The sequence below is a fragment of the Cucurbita pepo genome, chromosome 1 (genome assembly GCF_057944985.1).
Source record: "Cucurbita pepo subsp. pepo isolate OVF chromosome 1, ASM5794498v1, whole genome shotgun sequence".
Classification (NCBI taxonomy): Eukaryota; Viridiplantae; Streptophyta; class Magnoliopsida; order Cucurbitales; family Cucurbitaceae; genus Cucurbita; species Cucurbita pepo.
Window position 1 is genome coordinate 5,351,556 of NC_141798.1, and position 18,554 is coordinate 5,370,109.

General features: G+C 35.2%; 3 protein-coding genes and 1 pseudogene across 7 annotated transcripts; 3 read left to right on the forward strand and 1 right to left on the reverse strand.

Annotated features, from left to right (window-relative positions):
- The first annotated feature begins 52 nt into the window (after positions 1–52).
- LOC111799353 (putative methyltransferase PMT23) lies at positions 53–3,869 on the forward strand. 4 transcript variants are annotated; one of them, XM_087118749.1, is made up of 9 exons: positions 53–186; positions 648–843; positions 1,114–1,263; positions 1,409–1,679; positions 1,762–1,872; positions 1,960–2,131; positions 2,239–2,493; positions 2,775–2,969; positions 3,317–3,869. In XM_087118749.1, exons 2-9 carry the CDS (start codon positions 739–741, stop codon positions 3,516–3,518), a joined length of 1,461 nt encoding a protein of 486 aa, XP_086974875.1. In that variant the 5' UTR covers positions 53–186; positions 648–738; the 3' UTR covers positions 3,519–3,869. The 4 variants fall into 4 exon arrangements, with proteins under 4 accessions (XP_086974875.1, XP_086974867.1, XP_023538627.2 ...); XM_023682860.2 differs by lacking the exon at positions 53–186 and having other exon boundaries at positions 212–843; XM_087118741.1 differs by lacking the exons at positions 53–186; positions 3,317–3,869 and having other exon boundaries at positions 208–843; positions 2,775–2,973.
- Positions 3,870–4,475: 606 nt separating this feature from the next.
- On the forward strand, positions 4,476–10,678 carry LOC111809990 (sister chromatid cohesion 1 protein 1). The gene is made up of 20 exons (XM_023696519.2): positions 4,476–4,643; positions 4,875–4,943; positions 5,025–5,083; positions 5,181–5,225; positions 5,324–5,343; positions 5,452–5,528; positions 6,122–6,245; positions 6,586–6,661; positions 6,762–6,840; positions 7,087–7,196; positions 8,078–8,160; positions 8,248–8,394; positions 8,666–8,831; positions 8,913–8,995; positions 9,086–9,272; positions 9,383–9,461; positions 9,567–9,697; positions 9,801–9,894; positions 10,024–10,136; positions 10,463–10,678. Exons 1-20 carry the CDS (start codon positions 4,591–4,593, stop codon positions 10,543–10,545), a joined length of 1,878 nt encoding a protein of 625 aa, XP_023552287.2. The 5' UTR covers positions 4,476–4,590; the 3' UTR covers positions 10,546–10,678.
- Positions 10,679–13,233: 2,555 nt separating this feature from the next.
- Positions 13,234–14,417, forward strand: LOC111777052 (uncharacterized protein At5g39865). The gene has a single exon (XM_023656497.2). The coding sequence runs from the start codon at positions 13,348–13,350 to the stop codon at positions 14,056–14,058; it is 711 nt and encodes a 236-aa protein (XP_023512265.2). The 5' UTR covers positions 13,234–13,347; the 3' UTR covers positions 14,059–14,417.
- A 574-nt stretch (positions 14,418–14,991) lies between these two features.
- LOC111806529 (putative protein phosphatase 2C 2) lies at positions 14,992–16,724 on the reverse strand (annotated as a pseudogene). The gene is made up of 4 exons (XR_015423259.1): positions 16,291–16,724; positions 15,847–16,185; positions 15,558–15,733; positions 14,992–15,447 (listed from the first exon to the last, which is right to left on the reverse strand). The product of XR_015423259.1 is annotated as a putative protein phosphatase 2C 2 (transcript).
- Between the last annotated feature and the right edge of the window lie 1,830 nt (positions 16,725–18,554).

Below are 18,554 nucleotides of genomic sequence, written 5' to 3' on the forward strand. Positions count from 1 at the left end.
TTGATAACAAAATTTATGAAATGTGAGCTAATAATTGATATAAATTATAAATCTCAATTTTAATATTTATTTAACTTGAATAAATAAATATAAAAACGGGGTCCACGCCAATCATTACTGACGTGGTGTGTTTTAATTCGTCCAGATAAAAAGGACTCCGGACAAAATCGGTACGAGCATTGCAGCGTATGTTTGCTCCTTCCCATTGTCACTTTATAACGACATTTCGAATCCGTTAAATAGTTGCCGCGTCCTTCTCTGTATCGCACTTTTCCCTCTCTCTGATCCAATTCATTCTCTCTCTCTCTCTCTCTCGCTCTCGATTGATCATCAATGGCGATTTCACTCCAAAGCTTCTTCCAAGAACGAAGAACACCTTTCCTCTTCACTCTCTCACTCCTCCTCATTTGCTTTCTGATTCTCTTCTTCACCGATTCCCTTTCCCTCAACCCTCTCGTTCGAAAGTACTCCTCTCTTCGATCCCACTTTGGAACACCCTCTTCTTCTTCTTCTTCTTCTCCTCCTCCTCCTGCTCCTTCTTCTTCTTCTTTTCGGCCTTCTTCTCGGCTTGATTTGAAACCATCTTCTGCGGATTCTGTTCTTTCTCACGACCTTGATTTTTCTAATTCTTCGGCGGCGAATTTCAGCTGGAAGCTCTGTGGTGGGTCTCTGGCCGTCGATTTCATTCCCTGTTTGGATAACTCCAAGGCGATTAAGGCTTTGAAGTCGAGGAGGCACATGGAGCACCGTGAACGCCATTGCCCTAGTCCCAGTCCGCGCTGTTTGATTCCGCTTCCCATTGGTTATAAGGTCCCGGTTCCCTGGCCCAAGAGTAGGGACATGGTGAGCTTGATTCTTTGCCAAGGTTTGTTGATGATCTTGTTTTTTTTTTTGAGGATTTTGTTGGTTTGTTTTCTCTGATTTTTTCTCTATTTTCTTTTGAAATTGGGAGTTTCTGTTCTGTTCTGTTCTGTTCATTTACCTTCAGGGCTTTACTTTACCGTTTATCCCTTTCTTTGTCGACCGAACTAGGATTTTCTTGGCGAGTATTTTGTTCGTCTTATTGGAAAATGGTGATGATCATTGATTATATCGGAAATCCTATTGTTGTAGATTTGGTACGATAATGTTCCTCATCCGAAGCTTGTTGAATACAAGAAAGACCAACATTGGGTTGTTAAGTTGGACGAGTATCTTAACTTTCCTGGAGGTGGGACACAGTTCAAGGATGGAGTTGATCACTATATTTACTTCATTCAGAAGGTGTTTTTCCCCCTTATCTCTTCGTTGAGTTCTTCTATATATGCACTTGTACCATAATCTATCTAGTTTGTACATCTTCCTCTGCCACTACAATTTTGTATAAATCTCTCTTTGATTTTATATCACTTGTTTGAATTTGGAACAGGCTTTACCGGATATCAAATGGGGGGAAAACATCAGAGTTATTCTAGATGTTGGTTGTGGTGTTGCTAGCTTTGGTGGGTATTTACTGCAGAAAAATGTTCTTACCATGTCATTTGCCCCGAAGGATGAACATGAAGCACAGATACAATTTGCTTTAGAACGAGGAATTCCCGCAACTCTCACAGTCATTGGAACTCAGAGGCTAACATTTCCTGACAATGCGTATGATTTGATACATTGTGCACGTTGCAGGGTCCATTGGGATGCAGATGGTAATATTTGATAAATAGAGTTTTATTTGTCAATAGTAATCGCTGGTTTCTTGTGGATAGCTTGACCCTCATATGGCAATAGGTGGAAAACCATTATTGGAGCTCAACAGGATTCTCAGACCTGGAGGTTACTTCATATGGTCTGCTACACCAGTTTATCGTGACGACGAAAGGGACAAGAATGTCTGGAAAGGTTTGTGTTTTGTTACAATATCTATATTTTAGTTTCACGTAACTTGTGGACAACATTGCTAAAATGGTTTGAATTGATAACTTACAGCAATGGTATTGCTAACGAAGTCAATGTGCTGGAAGGTAGTGCAAAAGACTATGGATTCATCTGGGGTTGGCCTTGTAATATATCAGAAGCCCACCTTGACATCTTGCTATGAAGAACGTAGCAAAAATGACCCTCCTATATGTCATGAAAAGAACAAGAGAAATAGTTCTTGGTATTTCTTTGAAATTCTTCTCACAAATGTCTTTACCCTCCTCGATATCTTGATGCTCAAGTTGTTGAATTCGTGTTTATTTTGTTTCTCATTTTTTGTTGGGATAGGTATGTGCCCCTGACTAGATGTATTTCCCAGCTTCCAGTTGATAGCAAAGGCAACTATTATAATTGGCCTTCGCCATGGCCGGAGAGACTAACTAGCAGGCCTCCTAGCTTGTCGGTTGAACCAAATTCTGAGGAGAAGTTCTTGGAGGATACGAAACATTGGTCTACTATTGTGTCGGATGTTTATCGAGATAACATCGGCCTAAACTGGTCGAGCATCCGAAATGTGCTGGATATGAATGCTGGCTATGGAGGGTAAAACATATACAACTAATGAATATAAGCATTGAGTTCCTTTATTTGATCAGTAGTTTGGTTAACTTGCTGTTTCAAGTCTTCTTTATAGTATGATCCTGATTTTGCTTCTTTGTTTTTAAGATATGCTAATGTGGGAAGAACCCCTGTTCAATTAGAAAAGATGGAGCAATCAGGCTGTTTAACTCTGTCCAAATCTCATCATTTCAGTTTGTTCTTGTTGTGTTCTCTTTATTAAGTTCAATTACATACTTAACTTTTAACAAACTGCCTCATTTCAGGTTTGCAGCTGCATTAATTGATCTACCACTTTGGGTAATGAATGTTGTCCCCATAGACGTACCTGATACTTTGTCCATTGTTTTCGACCGAGGATTGATCGGTCTCTACCACGACTGGTGCGAGTCCTTCAACACCTACCCTCGAACTTACGATCTGCTACATTCCAGCTTTCTCTTCACATCTCTTAAGAGAAGGTAAGACATCATCTAATGCAAGCTTAAACGGAAATGTTATAGCATATTTGATAATGTTAAATGGCTTTGTAGAGGTTCGAACTTAATATCTCTTGCTTTAGTATCATGTTAAATGGCATTATATTCAAAATGCTTAAGCTAATAGGTTAGGATGAACATGATCTTGCGTTTCTAAGTAACTACGACCTGTATTATGTTTCTAGATGCAACTTTGTAGATGTTAGAACTTAGAATTTCTTGCTTTAGTACCATGTTAAATGACATTATATTCAAAAGCTTAAGCTTATAGGTTAGGATGAACATGATCCTGCGTTTCTAAGTTACGACGACTTGTATTATGTTTGTAGATGCGACGTGGTAGCTATGGTCGTGGAGATGGATAGAATATTGAGGCCAGGCGGATATGTTTTGATTCAGGACAGCATGGAGGTAATAAAGGAGCTTGGTCCTATCTTTTATTCACTTCACTTGTCCGTTGCTGTTTATGATGATCAGTTTCTTGTTGGAAAGAAGGGATTTTGGCGGCCAACAGCCCCTCATACCAAGTGAGAAACAGTTGGTTTGATAAATTTAATTCTTTTGCATAGTTTTGTTTTGTCTTTGTTTACATACTTCACTCCTTTTCAATTGTAAAAGAAAATACATAGAACAAACATGAGAGATATATAATTGTATCTGAGGTTCATATCTTGGAGTTGGAGTATGTAACAACGTAGCCGGGCGTTGGTTGGAATGATGAAGCTATCGCTCAAAAGGGTATCTCTATTTTTCTAAGAGGCTCTTTGTTCGGATTCGCCATGCTCAAAATGAATAAAAAAAAAAGTTGAATGGTTATGTTGTTCGAGTTGAATTTTGTATGATGAGAGAAAATATTTGAATACGGTGGTCTACTCGAACTTATATTCCGTGTTTAATTTTTTATACATATTTAATAGATAGCTACAACATTAAACCTCAAACTATAATTTTTCACCCTTTTACTTGTATTTTTCTCTAATATATATGCATAAGGAGTTAAGCGATTTTTTTATTTTTTATTTTGATGAGATATTAGGAGAATAATAATTATATTTGGGTGATTTTCTACTAGTTTCAAAAGAGATAAAAAATAATAGCTATAAATTGTCAACAAATAATTTAAAATAGAAATTGGTAAAATTATTACTTTAGAGTTTTAATTGATATAATTTTAAGTTCTTAAAAAAAAATATATATTTTTAAAATCGATCTTTAGAAATGGATCATATAACTTAAATGTTAAAATTTTGGGGCAATTATTTTATATATTGTTCGATTATTATAAATTCCAGGTTAAGAAAAAACAACGGAAGCATCTAGTAGTGGTAATCTCACCCATAGTTTCACGTAAACTTCGTTTTTCAACATTTCAAACTACCATTGTTTTAATTTCCGTAGCACGGAAATTCTCATGCCTTCCAGGTAAGTTTATCGCCCTTGGCGTCGTCCGTGCATGTAGCTTAGTAGCCATGGCGGGTACATTTAGTTTGTTATTGGCCGAACCCAAACGAAACTACACATTGCTTCTTCTTCATCTTCTTCCTCCGATCTTCTGGTTGATGAGTTTCGAGTTCCAACAGCAGCGAAGAGGAGTTGATCGACAATGTTTTACTCGCATCAGCTTCTGGCTCGCAAGGCTCCTCTCGGCCAAATTTGGTAAGACGACTTTCAATGCGTTTCTGAATCTGAATAAGTTTATCAATGGCTGTTTGTTTGTGAAACTATCCATTTCGTTCTTTGTTTCTTGTTATTTAAGTTACTTTGGAGGAGATGTGGATGTTGTTGATATATCCTGCTTTCACAGTCCGCTTCCTGAATTGTTGATCAGACGAATTGTATTTTGTGTGTTTTGATGTTTCTGTCATTTCGTGTATCTAACTTACTAAGGATGGCTGCAACAATGCACGCAAAGATCAATAGGAGAAAGCTCGATAAGCTGAACATAATCAAAATTTGGTAATGGAAAAACAAATGGAGGTAGGTTTCTTCAATTTGTTAGTGTTTGTTTAGTTTTGATTTTTATGCGGTATTTTGCAGTGAGGAGATTTTGAATCCTTCGGTTCCAATGGCTCTCAGACTCTCGGGGATTCTCATGGGTAATCGTCCTTCAATATCTTCGATTTTCTCAGAATTTTAACGCTCTGTTTTTCATCTTAGTAACAGAGTAGTGTCTCTCTGCTTCATTTTTCTCAGGCGGTGTTGTCATTGTCTATGAACGAAAAGTTAAAATTCTTTACGGTAATCTTATAATCACTTTTTTATAAAGGAATATATTGATTTAAGGTTTAAATGCTGTCTCTGAAGGACTGCGTACTTTTTTTCTTTTTTAATCACAGAGGATGTAACTCGGCTTCTGGTAATTACTCAAGTCTGAGTTCTATCAATAGAGTAACGTTTGCCTTTTCGTTTTCTTATTTTAATGAACATGTTGATTGGCTTCGTTTTCCGAAATGGATTTTCTCAGGTTGAGATAAACGAAGCGTGGAAGGTGAAAGCAGCTCCAGAGCCCACCGTCATTCCCAAAGGAAAATCTGTGGCCAAGTACGTCACTACTCTCCTTCTCCTAATAGAAATGCATAATCATCTAATTATTCATTTACTTCGAAAAAGAATGCGTGTGCACTAGAGAATATGAATAACTTGAATAATGGACCGGGTTGCTTCCGGGTCCAAAATAAGATGGATCCTGTGCGGATTAAGATGGTGATTTTGACTCGGAATTTGTAATGTTATGATTTTTACGTGTCCATAGTCCCAAAGTATGATGAGCTAGGGGCGGGTTAAGGAGGTGATTTCGACCTTGAATTTGTCTGTGTATGATTTTCATGCGTCCACAGTCCAAAATAATCAAGTCGTTTTTGTAATTTTTCTTATTTTGTGCTTCATACGTTCACTGCCCAAAATGTAAGATGAGATTCGGGAAGGCTAAGAATGTGATTTTGAGTCTGAATTTATTTGGTGATGATTTTCATATGTTCACAGTTAAAAGTAAGACGATTTGTGAGTTAAGATGGTGATTTGGCTCTGGATTTGTTTGATTATATTATCATATGTCCATATATATGGCCGGTTAAGAAGGCGATATTGATTCTGAATTATTTGGTTACGATTTATGTATGTCCACATGTACTCAGGAAGGAGGCTGTTACTCGGCCTAAAAAGGATCCGAAAGACGTGGGAGATCATGAGGCACGGTCCGTTAACTTCTCCTACAACACCTCTCCAATGAAGTTCCAACAAACCGCATTTTTTACTATGGTAAGCCGTAGAAGAGAATGCCCTTTTCTTGGGTTCAACAGTTTATAGAAATTCAGTAGTTCCCATCTAGATATATGTTCCATGCCAGTCCCGAGCACTGTAAAAATGGACTTGGGAGAGTAGAATCCCAAAAGGTTATCGAAGATTGATCTATCAGATAGACGCGTATAGAAGAACACTGGATACGGGTTTCGAAGGGAACTGATTTATTTTGGTAATATCATACTATTTTTATGTTCTTTGAAACAAATTATGGAAGTTTGGTAGCTTTTCTTTTGGGGGTTAACTTTTTGTTTTTCAATTACCAATTATTGATTGGTAGGTTTTTCTACGTTTGCAGCGGCTTGACAGTGTGGATGAACCATATATCCACGAGAAAACAGTGGAAGATGATGCGTCACATAACTTCCATCAAAGTCTTAATCTGTCCCTTGAACTCTCTCACTTAATTTCTGCATAACTATAAATTCATGATGCGTTCTAACTACTAATGATCTTGGTTGTTCTCTTGCTCAGCTGATGCTGAAAACATAACCTTACTCGAGCGTTTTGATATGTATCAATCAAATACAAATACATTCAATCGGTTTGAAAGGTGAATTCTTAACTTGCATGGACAGAACTTTGCGTTATCTATACAATTTCTTTTCTATCTTCTCTTTCTCAAAAAATTGAGCCGGCAAGCTTTTGTGTTTATTGGAGCTCGAAAACACACACGCTATTCCCAAATTGTGATGCTTCACTTGCCGTAGTGATAATTCAAATCGCTATTTGAAATCCCTCTGAGCTGAAATGGTAAAAAAGGAAGCAACAACATCAATTTTTTGTGCTGGATTTGTAGATTTGATATTGAAGATGATGAGGATACACAGCCGAATTTTGCTTCTGTAGATCAAACAAAAATTCCAGATACTTTTGGACCTTCCCCTCCTCAAGACAAGCATCAAGAAGGTAAGATACATTATCATGATTTGGTACTTAATACGTCATCAACTGCATCATATATGTAATACCATATTCATAATTCATAAATTATAAGAAAATGCAGTTTTAAGTTCAATCTTCTCGTCCCCATCATTTATGGGTTCTCTATTTTTGAGTTCGTGCATTCCAAAGTATTTATTGACTTTGGGAGGAGTGAAATAAATATGACCATGTGAACGCTTCATCTACTTGTTTTTTTTTTTTTCACTACATCCTAGAAATGAGCAGCTGTTCCAAACTCATGGCTTGAGGGAAAGAAAATTATAAATAGCCTCCACTCTTCTCTTTTTTCCATGAAGTATCTTCTTCTTCCTTCTACAAGGAATATCTTCTGCAAAGCAGAGTACTATATTTTCACTTGATGAAAAATAGATCAGACTGGTCGATGGAAACTTGGTGCTTAGTAGCCTCTTGCTAAAACAGACTACTCCATTGATTTTTTTTTTCTCATTCTCAGAAGGGAGAAGAAGATTATCGGATGGACACTATCTCTATTGGTATGAGATCTTTTGGGAAACTAAAAACAAAATCTTGGGAACTTACGCTCAAAGTAGATGATAAATATCATATATTGTGGAGGTTATTGTTTCTTCAATAATATCAAAGTCATGCTCTTAACTTATACTATTGCGGAGCTCAAACTATGTCCATTGATATTGAGGTCTTTTGGGAAACCAAAAGTAAAATCATTAGAACTTGTACTCGAATTGGACAATGTCATACCACTGCGAGGCTCATTGTTCCTAACAACTCACAACTCGATTTAACTTGCTATTGCATTCCAAAATAACTTTCATCTTTGAATGTCAACTTTCGAAGAAGTTTCATGTTTTTATGCATTTTCTTAGGGCCTCCTGATGCTGAAGTCCAGGACCAACATCTTGAACGCGATGTCATTCAGCAAGCCTACGAATCCAAGGAGCTCAGACAGGTATTCTTCGAGTATGATCAATAAAGAATAGATTAATTACACAATTCAGGCTTAACTAGACAATGAAGTGTATCCATTTAACACCAGGTGGAGCAGGTGGCAATAAAAAGGAAAACAAAAAGAACAGCAGCCTTTCTGATGGACTATGAAAAGACCATCATTCCTGGACACATATACCAATCTTGGCTGAAAGATGTTTCGGATCTTATCTCTAGAAGGGGAAAAAAGAGAAAGGTTCTTAGTCTCCAACATGCAGTTCTCAATTTACCTAATTTTCTATGTTACTTGATTTAGATAATGAGTACACTCCTGAACACTAATCATTTATTATCAAGCAAATTTTGCGCGCAAGTAAAAGTGCGCGTGAATATTGACTACAAGGTATATCTTAGGTACTTATTTTGATCCGACAGAGTGATGTCTGTGATAAGATTGATTTTCCACAAAATAACAAAAACTACAAACAAGTTAATAATTAAGAGAGCTTCATGTTCTTTTGTAACAGCGGACAGGTGCAATGTCCTCTATGAAGATAGCCACTCTCATGGATCTTCCTCCTGTGGTGTTAAGTGGTCGCTTATTCACAGATGGAAGTAGAGAAGTCTATTATCCAGCTCCTCTGCTAGAGTTATGGATGAAAAGTATCCGAGACCCCCCTGACTCACCTTCTGGTTAGTATTATCCGTAACTCGACATTTCCATTAAAAGTATAGATTTGGGGAAAAGGAAATTTGATCATTTATTTTCTGCAGTGAGGAACTCTGCACCCTTACCTCCTGAACCATCACTGTCTTCACTGCCAGAGAGAGTTAACTTTCCAGATCACATGGATTTTGTAAGCCGTTAACCAACTTCAACAGATTTATTTCAAGTGTTGGACGAATACAATCTTTTCTCTTACAAAGTCTTGATGCGAATTATGAAGGCTTATGAAAATCATTACAGTGGAGTTGGTTCCCAGTCATTTGGAGCTTCCATAGAGAAGCTAAGGACCAAACCAGTCAACGATGATATTCACGCCGAGATCCTTCTGGAAGAACTCAGACCGGATTTCATGAACAATGTTATGGGGATGGCTGAAAGAAATCAAGTGGTTACACCTGGAAATTCCGGTCCGTTTTCCTCATCTAAGCTAAATCAGTCACTTCATTCCATCTCCATGGTAAGGACTCTGAGATGGCTATAAGTTGTTCAAATAATTGTTGTCCATCTGAATAAATAGGAATTGGAGTGAGGTCAGTTTCCAGCTCAGCATCTGAACATGGTGTGTTTGTATCTAATCCAGAGACCAATTCTGTACGGTTAGTAGTATAAATGCTTACAGATTTTCCCTTTTGAACCCAAAACAAGAGTTTGTTTTGTGTTTAGGACAATAACACTATGACTGAAGTATTAACGATCAATAGATCCAACAAGAAAAGGCCTTATTCTTCATCAAGACAAAGTAGCGGAGGCCTCGAACCTGTAGCTGAGGAGAATCCATGGCATCACTCTGATCCAAACTTCAAGTTAGCGAGGTTGTCTGAAAATGATCCAGGTAAGTAAAACGCTAATCTATCTATAGCCTACACAATCTCCGTGGGCTCATTTCTCTATCTAGTTGAAATCTACGCACTAGAATTTATAAGTTGCTTTCACAGATTTATTGGTAGAAACTGCACCGACACAAACTCAAGTTACTCAACCCGCCATCAAGCATCCTCCTGCTGACAAGATAACAAATTCCATTCGCATGTAAATCCTCTTTTTATTTTTTTATTTTTTTATTTTTTTGCTCTGAAGTGTGTGTTTTAGCTGTTTCATCATTGATTGCTAAATGATAACAAAATCCTTCTTTTCCTTCTTGCCCATTTGACTGCTAAGGCAAATGAAGGCACATTTTGATACGCCAGGAGCCCCGCCAGCAGAATCTTTAAACAACTTGGCCGCTGGAATGAACCCCAAAGCAGCTGCTATGCTCTTCTACCAGACTTGCGGTATCTTTTCATTCACAAAATTCCTCCAGTTTTGCTTTGTGCTGCTCTTGTTATTTGTATAAGGTCCCAAGTCTTTTTTCTCGTTGGGTTAAATCATCAATTTGGTCTCACGGATTACGTTAAATCTCTTAAAATGTCTCTATGGTTGCCAAATTTTAACAAATTTCTGAACAGTTTTTGTAAGTTCAATATATAATTAGAAAATTAATTTTTTAAGAGCATGAACTAAAAAAAAAATGATAATTTAATACTATTTACCTGGTATAACAATAAGAAATTAATCTAAAATGACTTATCCTTTTATCCTTTTATCCTTTCTTATACAGTTCTAGCTTCAAGTGATTACTTAAAAGTCAATCAACAAGTTCCTTTTGGGGACATTTTCATCTCGAAAGGAACAAAAATGTGACATGAATGAGGTCAGTATCTTAAACTTACTAGAACCACCATCACACACACGTTCTGCCAATATAATTTTTACTAGAATAGCCATCTTGTTTTCCATCTTTAGAACAAAGAATTGTTGGATTTATAGCCTTAAATTTGAGAATTGCAGAAGTAGATTATCCTTTCCTAGCTAGTGCAATGAAATCTACTGCCATTGCTTTAATTTCTTTCTTACTGCCAAGTCTAGGATGCATCTCAATAGATTAGATTAATGTCACATTAATTCTATTTTACATTACTCCGTTCTACTTAGATTATAAGGTATGGTATTTTCGGAGTTATATGCATCTCAACCCTGATCGGCAACAGATCAGTTTTTCTAGATTTTTAGTTTTAGAAGTTCAAATTGTTAATTAACTGTTAATTAATTTAATTTGTTACTTCATATACAGAGTTTTATTCAACATTTCACACTAAAAACAGTGGGAACCACTGATTAGCAATAAACTCCTCATATACAGAAAGTTTTATTCAACATTGAAACACTAAAAACAATGGGAACCACTGATTAGCATTTAAAACTTACATTGTTATAAGAAAAAAACACTAAAAACAGTGGGGACCACTGATTAGCATTTAAAACTTACATTGTCCTAAGAAATTAAATATTTAATTCCTCATTTAGAACAATAAGAAAGTACGAGTATATCTAATCTAATTAAGACAATCGAAATAAGAAAGAAGAAAGTATGAGTATATCTAATCTAATTAAGACAATCGAACTAAAAAGTTAAAGGTTCAAATTTTCATTTCATTAATATAATTTTATATTATTATTTAAGGAAGAAAAAAAAAAAGAAATAAATATAATATAATATTCTTAATTAAATATTTTTAAAAAACTAGAGTTTATTGCTTGATACAAATTGATTGATCCAAGTTACTTGTGCATAATTATGCAGTAAATTGAAGAAATTTTGGTTGGGATACTTTCTAACTAATTAACAACTCGTTTTATTCTCCACTTCTATTAATTTTTTATTTTTATTTTTGATAATGATGACATATTATGAGGTGCATATGTATGCATACTTCACCATAAATACTAATTTATCGGAGTTCTAATTACTTTCCTTATAAACTAATTCCTAAAAATTCAAATCTGTTGAACAGTAAATCTCTATTGCAATTTAGTTCCAACTTATGTAAAAGGGAAATATTCGTTACTCCCAGTTCACCTCTCCCTGTCTTCCTATTTATCTTTTGCCCAATCATTTTTAACATAAATTTGACTTTTACATTCATGAAGGGTTTTTTTTTTTTCTTTTTCTTTCATGACTGTTTTTTTTTTTTTTTTTTTTTTTTTTATAAAAAAAAAATGCTCACTGAAATCAGTCTTAAACCATGTCAATTGAGCACAATTTTAGTAAATTAAACATCTATTTTTATCTTAAAAGTTAATAGTTTTATCTATACTTTGTAATTCAAAATAAATATGACTATAACATTTTAGGAAAATTATTAAAATCAGTCTTAATTCTTAATTTTTGTAATTATTATATTGATTGTTGTAATTGAATATTCATTGGCTATAATCATGGTAATAACTTATTCGTGTATATGCTACTACTTTTTGTAACCTTTATAATTTTTGTGGTTAAATTATGGAATCTTATTTTTTTTCTTGATTCTATTTGTTTAGAATGGCAAGTATTATTATTATATTTTTCTAACAACAAATACGTATTTGTTTAGAATTACAAGTATTATTATATTTTTCTAGCAACAAATACTTGAATAGTGGAGACAATTTAGATTTGAAAATTCAAATGTTTAATTTCATTCCTGTCCACATATTAATAACTATATTCTTATATTTAATTTCTTCACTATGATTTTTCTTATTTTTCTATCTAGACCGTTGATACTTATATAAGCAATTTTGGTAATCACTTGAACCCAACAACTAATTTGTTATCCAAACGATAAATCATAAATAATTATAATAAACATCATATTGAACTGCTATTATAAAAATATAATATCGACCCAATTAAAATTAAAACAATCTTAAATAAATCTTTCAATTTCTACAAATTTAGTAGTTATATAATATACCTGTAAACTGAAATGAGATCACATTTTAAGTGCATCATATTGTTTTTTATAATTTAATATAATTTTTACTTCATTTATAAAACTGTAGATTGAGGTGATCTTTTATTTATTTTATTAATTACAAATAGATACGTATTTTAATCTTAATCGAATCAATACGAAATTTAGCATATATCTACACACAAGATTTTCACTTTAAATTCCGCTCCATAAAATAAATTTTACCATTTTTGTTACCCTAATAACTAAAAAGGTAACTCCATATTTTTTTATATATTTTTTAAAATTATAATGTAATTTTTTTAGAAAGTAGTTATATTTGTGAATTATGCTTTGTGGGATTTAGCAAATAAAAAATTGAAAATTAAGTATTTTTTTAATTTTTTAAATTTTTATTACTTGATTTATATATTTATTAGAAGTAATACTTTTTAAAGGTTGGGATTTAATTAGCAAGGTGAAATTTTGGACCTAAAAGTCATAATTATATCATTCTCAAAAAATAAAATAAAATAAAATAAAAGGTCAAAATTCCCAAATTGCTTATTTAGGGTTTTTTCTTTTTTCCTAATTTGAAAAAATTTCCTTTAAATATTGAAACTCTGTCCCCAAACTCACTGCCCCCTTAGAAACGTGCTGTCCGTTCTGTACTTCTTCTTCTGCTCTGTATTTCTCTCTCATCTGGGCTATTCTGTACTTCTCTCTCATGTGGTCTCAATGGCTGAGATCGCCGGCCACAGTCCAATCTCTGGCGAAATCTCGTTCTGGCCACTTCTCCTGCTCCTCCTTCAAAGATATTCAAGACCTCTGCCGTGAAGATTCCGATTCCGATTCCGGAACCGACTCTCCTCCCAACACTCCCAAGAAGCCTTCCATTTTCCACCGCGTCCGCCTCTACACCTCCGTCCTCCGCTCCTGGTCGCACCGTCGCCTACAGCTTCCGGACTCCGAGCACCGAATCGTCGTTTACCACACCTCTCTCCGCGTCGTCCGCCGTACCTTCGAGGACTGCCGAACCGTCCGATCCATCCTCAGAGGCTTCCGCGTCTCGATCGACGAGCGCGACCTCTCGATGGACTCGAAATTCGTCGACGAGTTGCAGGACGCGATCGGACGGAAGAATATCAGTTTACCTAGAGTCTTCATTGGCGGTCGATATATCGGCGGAGTGGAGGAAATTAAGCTGCTGAATGAGAGCGGGGAGTTGAAGAGACTGATCGAACGGCTTCCGGAAGCGGTTTCGTTGTTTTGCGAGGTATGCGGAGGGATTGGATTCATTGTTTGCGAAGAATGCGATGGAAGCCATAAGATCTACGTCGAGAAATGTGGATTCAGAACGTGCAATGCTTGCAACATCAACGGCTTGATTCGGTGCCCTTCCTGTTCATCGATGCGGCTCCGCAGCACAGGTTGTTAACGCCTCTAACCAATAGAATTAGGAAAAAAAAAACGACTAAATAAATAAAATCATCATCATATCATATTAACCATTTCCATGGAAATCGTAACACAGTTTAGTTTACTTTTAATTGTAATTGTAAAAAAAAAAAAAAACGACTAATGAAATAAAATCATCATATTATATTAATCATCTTTGGTCTCTTCACTTACTCCTCCATTCCCCATTCAAATTTTACTTGTAAACTGCTCAACTTCCATTTGAACAGAGATGTGGTATACAACTAAATTTGTAAATTTTGTGTTAATTAGGATTTATTAAAATGAAAATATAAGGAAAGAAGTTGACGCTACAAATGATGAAGAGCTTATCCTTCAAAATTTTAAAAATAAAATGAGAACACAGATATTAAAATACAATGAATCTAAAGTTTATAAAAACAAAATAATCTAACATTCATAATATTCTTATAGAAAGACACAATATTTAGGATAGAAAAAAAACAATAATTAAAAAAAATCTACGCTTCTTAGCGATGCAATTTTCAAATAAAAAAATTTCTTTTGTAGTAATTTCCGATTAATGTAATCTCAAATGCTTTAATGGTCGATTCCGATTAATGTAATCTCAAATGCTTTAATGGTCGATTCCGATTAATATAATCTCAAATGCTTTAATGGTCGATCCCGATTAATGTAATCTCAAATGCTTTAATGGTCTATCCTAGCATTGAGCGAAAAGTGTAACCTATGGATTAAGTCAACCCTACTCCACTAGTAAAAATAGAGTGAAAGATATGTAAACCACACTCCTATTTTATGGTTTTATGTAAACCACACTCCTATTTTATTGTTGTTCTTTTATGATTTTTTTAGTGAAAGATTAAACCATTAATTGTAAGAGTGATAATTGATATTTTATCATCGAAATCATTTGAATTGGCACGAAAACTACTATCGAATCAATAATATTGAATCATTGTGCAGTCAAATTCACTATTACAATGTATCGCATGGTTCTTGAAGAGAAGAAAATTAAACGTTTCTTTTGAAAGAATTAATGAATGATGAATTAAAGGGATGACCCAACTAATTAATCTGCCAACATCATGTTTCAGATATATGATAGGAAGACAAAAGGCCATTTGCACAACTAATATATTATCTGTTTATTTTTTAAAAATCAAACTATTTCCCCCTTGTTTTTTTTTCTTTTCCTTAATTAGTTCAAATGAAGGCAATTTAATTTGATGATCATAACAGTGCTATCGTCGACTGAGCCTCTTGATGCTGACAAGGCCGCCAACTGTTTGCAGGCTGACATTAATAGCGGATTTGGTTTTTTATTCTCCATGATCTCCACGCCGCACGCTGCCTCCACTACGTCTACTGCTTCCTGATTCGTAATCTGTGAAAACATTATGAACCAAATTCAACATCCTTTCTATAATTTGTTACATTTTAAAAAAAAAAAATTGTATAGGAGGATGAGAGTTGTTGAAACGAAACGAAACTCACCTTGTCCCAAAGACCATCAGAAGCAAGGATCAAGTAATCGCAATCATCCTCGATCTTCACTATGTTTCCGGCTCTGATATCACCCACTGTTTCAGATGCTTGTCTCCAATGGCTCGAGATACAGCCAGTGTTCCTTGAACTCTCCATGCCCCACGGCAACAGTCTACATAACCTCCCTGGATAGAACAAATATGCAGATATTAGCAACAAATTCTTCCAATTAATCATTTGCCAAACCAAACGCTTCGATTTGATCGAGATCCATGAATGACGAGATTCCGTTTCTTACCGATTTTTCGATCCGATTTCTCTCGTCTTCTCTACACGCTCGGTGATCGGAGGTTAGGGCTTCCGCTTTTCCCTTTCGACTCAACACGGCGCGACAATCGCCGACGTTCGAGACTGCGAGATGTCCGTTCCGAATCAATGCGGTGGCGGAACAGGCGCCGCCGCTGACTCCTTCCTCCGATACTTCCCGATCGGTCGCCAGATAGCCGTCTTTGATTGCTTCCTCGAGTTCCGATTCGGTTCTTCTCGTTACTTGATCGATTACATTCTCGCTCATTCTTTTCGCTGCGATCTCCGCCACTTGTGCTCCTCCGTGTCCATCGAAAATTCCGAAGAAAGCCTGTAAGTTCATTTAGTATATCAAATTGAATAAAATCTTCGGTGTGTTGATTTTGAAATCAAACGGAACGAAGAAGCTGCAGTTTGAGACCTAAATTTCAAGTACCTGCCGAGAATCTCCTTGAATTCCAACTGTGGCTGAGAATCGATCCTCCATGGCGCTCCGTCTTCTTCCTCTTTTACAATAAACCGAATATCCTTCTCCTTCCTCCTCCATCACCTCCGGCGTCTCGAAAGTTCCAAATCCAAAACCGATGGACGGCACAATCGTCGGCACGTCAATTCTCGCCGGTCTCTTCCTCTTCAAAACAGTATCAACATCAGGCAATGACGAGGCAGACGGCGGACAGGACACGGATCTCGGCAAAGAAGAATAAGAAGGAGAAGGAGAAGAATAATTCAGAGAGTACGACTTGTAGAGTGGTGAAGCAACTTTTGGAGGTGAGAATAATGGAGTCATCGTCGTCGTGGTTGTCGTCGGCACTGCAACTGCGCACATACTGTTGCCTTTTTTGCTTCAATTTGATTTTGGAAAAATGAATTGAATGAAATGGAAGTGCTAAGGGGAAGTAGTATTTATAGTGGTTCTCTCAATATATATATATATATTTTTTTTTTAATTTTATTACTTTTTTTTCTTTCTTCTTGAAATGGTTCGATGCGTGATGCAAATACAATGCAACATGCATGAATATTTGAAAGGATCCGGCCTCACGCTCTTACCGGGTCCGTGCAGCCAACGACTTTTCTTAAAAATGGAATAATCTCTCCTTTTTACCGTATATTTATCAAATTAATTGAAATCCTAAATTAGAAATAACTTTAAATTTTGTTTTTAATAGTTAAAATAATTAGATTTTTTTTTTAATTCATGAATTGGACATAAAGTTAAGCGTATCAATTTTAAATTTATATTTCATAAATTAATTATTTAAAAATAAATAAACCAGAGATATTAAACATTTTAAAGTATTAGTGACCAAATTAATATAAAAATATTTTTGAATTAAACTCTTAATTGAATTTGTATATAGTTGTTGTGGAGGTTGATGCTTATGAATTTAGCATATAGTTTTAAAATATACAATGGATGATCAATGCTTGCACAACACGCGCCGGTGCACGTGAGTGCTTCTCGAAGCCAATCCTGAGAAATTGTCGAGACTTCTAGGTGGGGTTTATCTTGAATTTATATATATATATATATTTAAAAATAATAGTTTTAATTAAACGGTCTTTTATTTTTTAATTAAATAAGAAAAATTCAATAGTCAAACTGGTCTAAAATTTTCTGGCCCTGAGCTGTTTGACTCAGTCTGTATTCGTGGACGCCGGCTCTCAGCCTTTCCATTTAGAACGAATATACCGCAACCATACTCTTACACTCGTGGCAGATTTGTATTGTTCCACGTGTCGACTACACATCGTTACATGCGTGGCAGATGTTAGTGAGCTAATAAGACCCACGGATTACTCTAACCCACGTGTCAATGGACTCAGTGGGTGTTATTAGTCTGTCCAATTAGGCCGACTGGTTTGGAAGGGGTGTTAGTCAGTCGAAGTGGGCCACGTGGGATTGAAGCACGTGACTGAAGTGGAAAATTGTTTGGAAGCGGTAGCTGAGGGCACGTGACTGAATCTTGAAGCTTTATCCAAAATTAAGACAAGTCTTCTGCAAATCGTGAAATCGGCTATGGCTATGAAAAGTCTTCTGTATTACGACGGCGGATTGAGAAATGACGAAGGAAAGGGAAAAGTCTAATGCGGCAGGCGTTCGTTCGTGACGGCGATGGAACCCATTGGTCTGGACTAAGCCCTTGTTCCTTTGACGACTGTGAGACGGCGAACGATGACGGAAAGTGGGGAACGGAGACGGCGACTGAACGGTAAATTATTATTTAAAAAGGGTTAAATCATAAAATTATATAAGTTTTGCAATTTGTTCCTATTTAATTTTTTATAAGTTTTAATAATGCTTTTCAATTTTTTTCAAAAATATCTTAAAAATTAAAAAAATTCATCAATAATTTTCAACTTAATTTTTATTTAAAAAAAAAAATCATTTAACACTGTGAATTTAATGATTTTTTTTTACCCACTTTCTTAGAAATTCTAAACTTTTAATATTACTTTGAAAGTCCATAAATATTTTTTTAAACGTGGTAAATAATATTTTAAATTTTTTATTAATATTTAAAGTTTTTTTTAATAAAAATTTGATATAGATGAAACTTTTGAAAATTTAAAATTATTTTTTAAATATTTTACAAATTGAAGAGTATTTTTAAACTCTTTTGAAAGTTGAGAGGGTTTATTTCTATTGTTTTTTAAAATTTAAATGTATTTTTTTTTTTTACATTTTTTTACTTT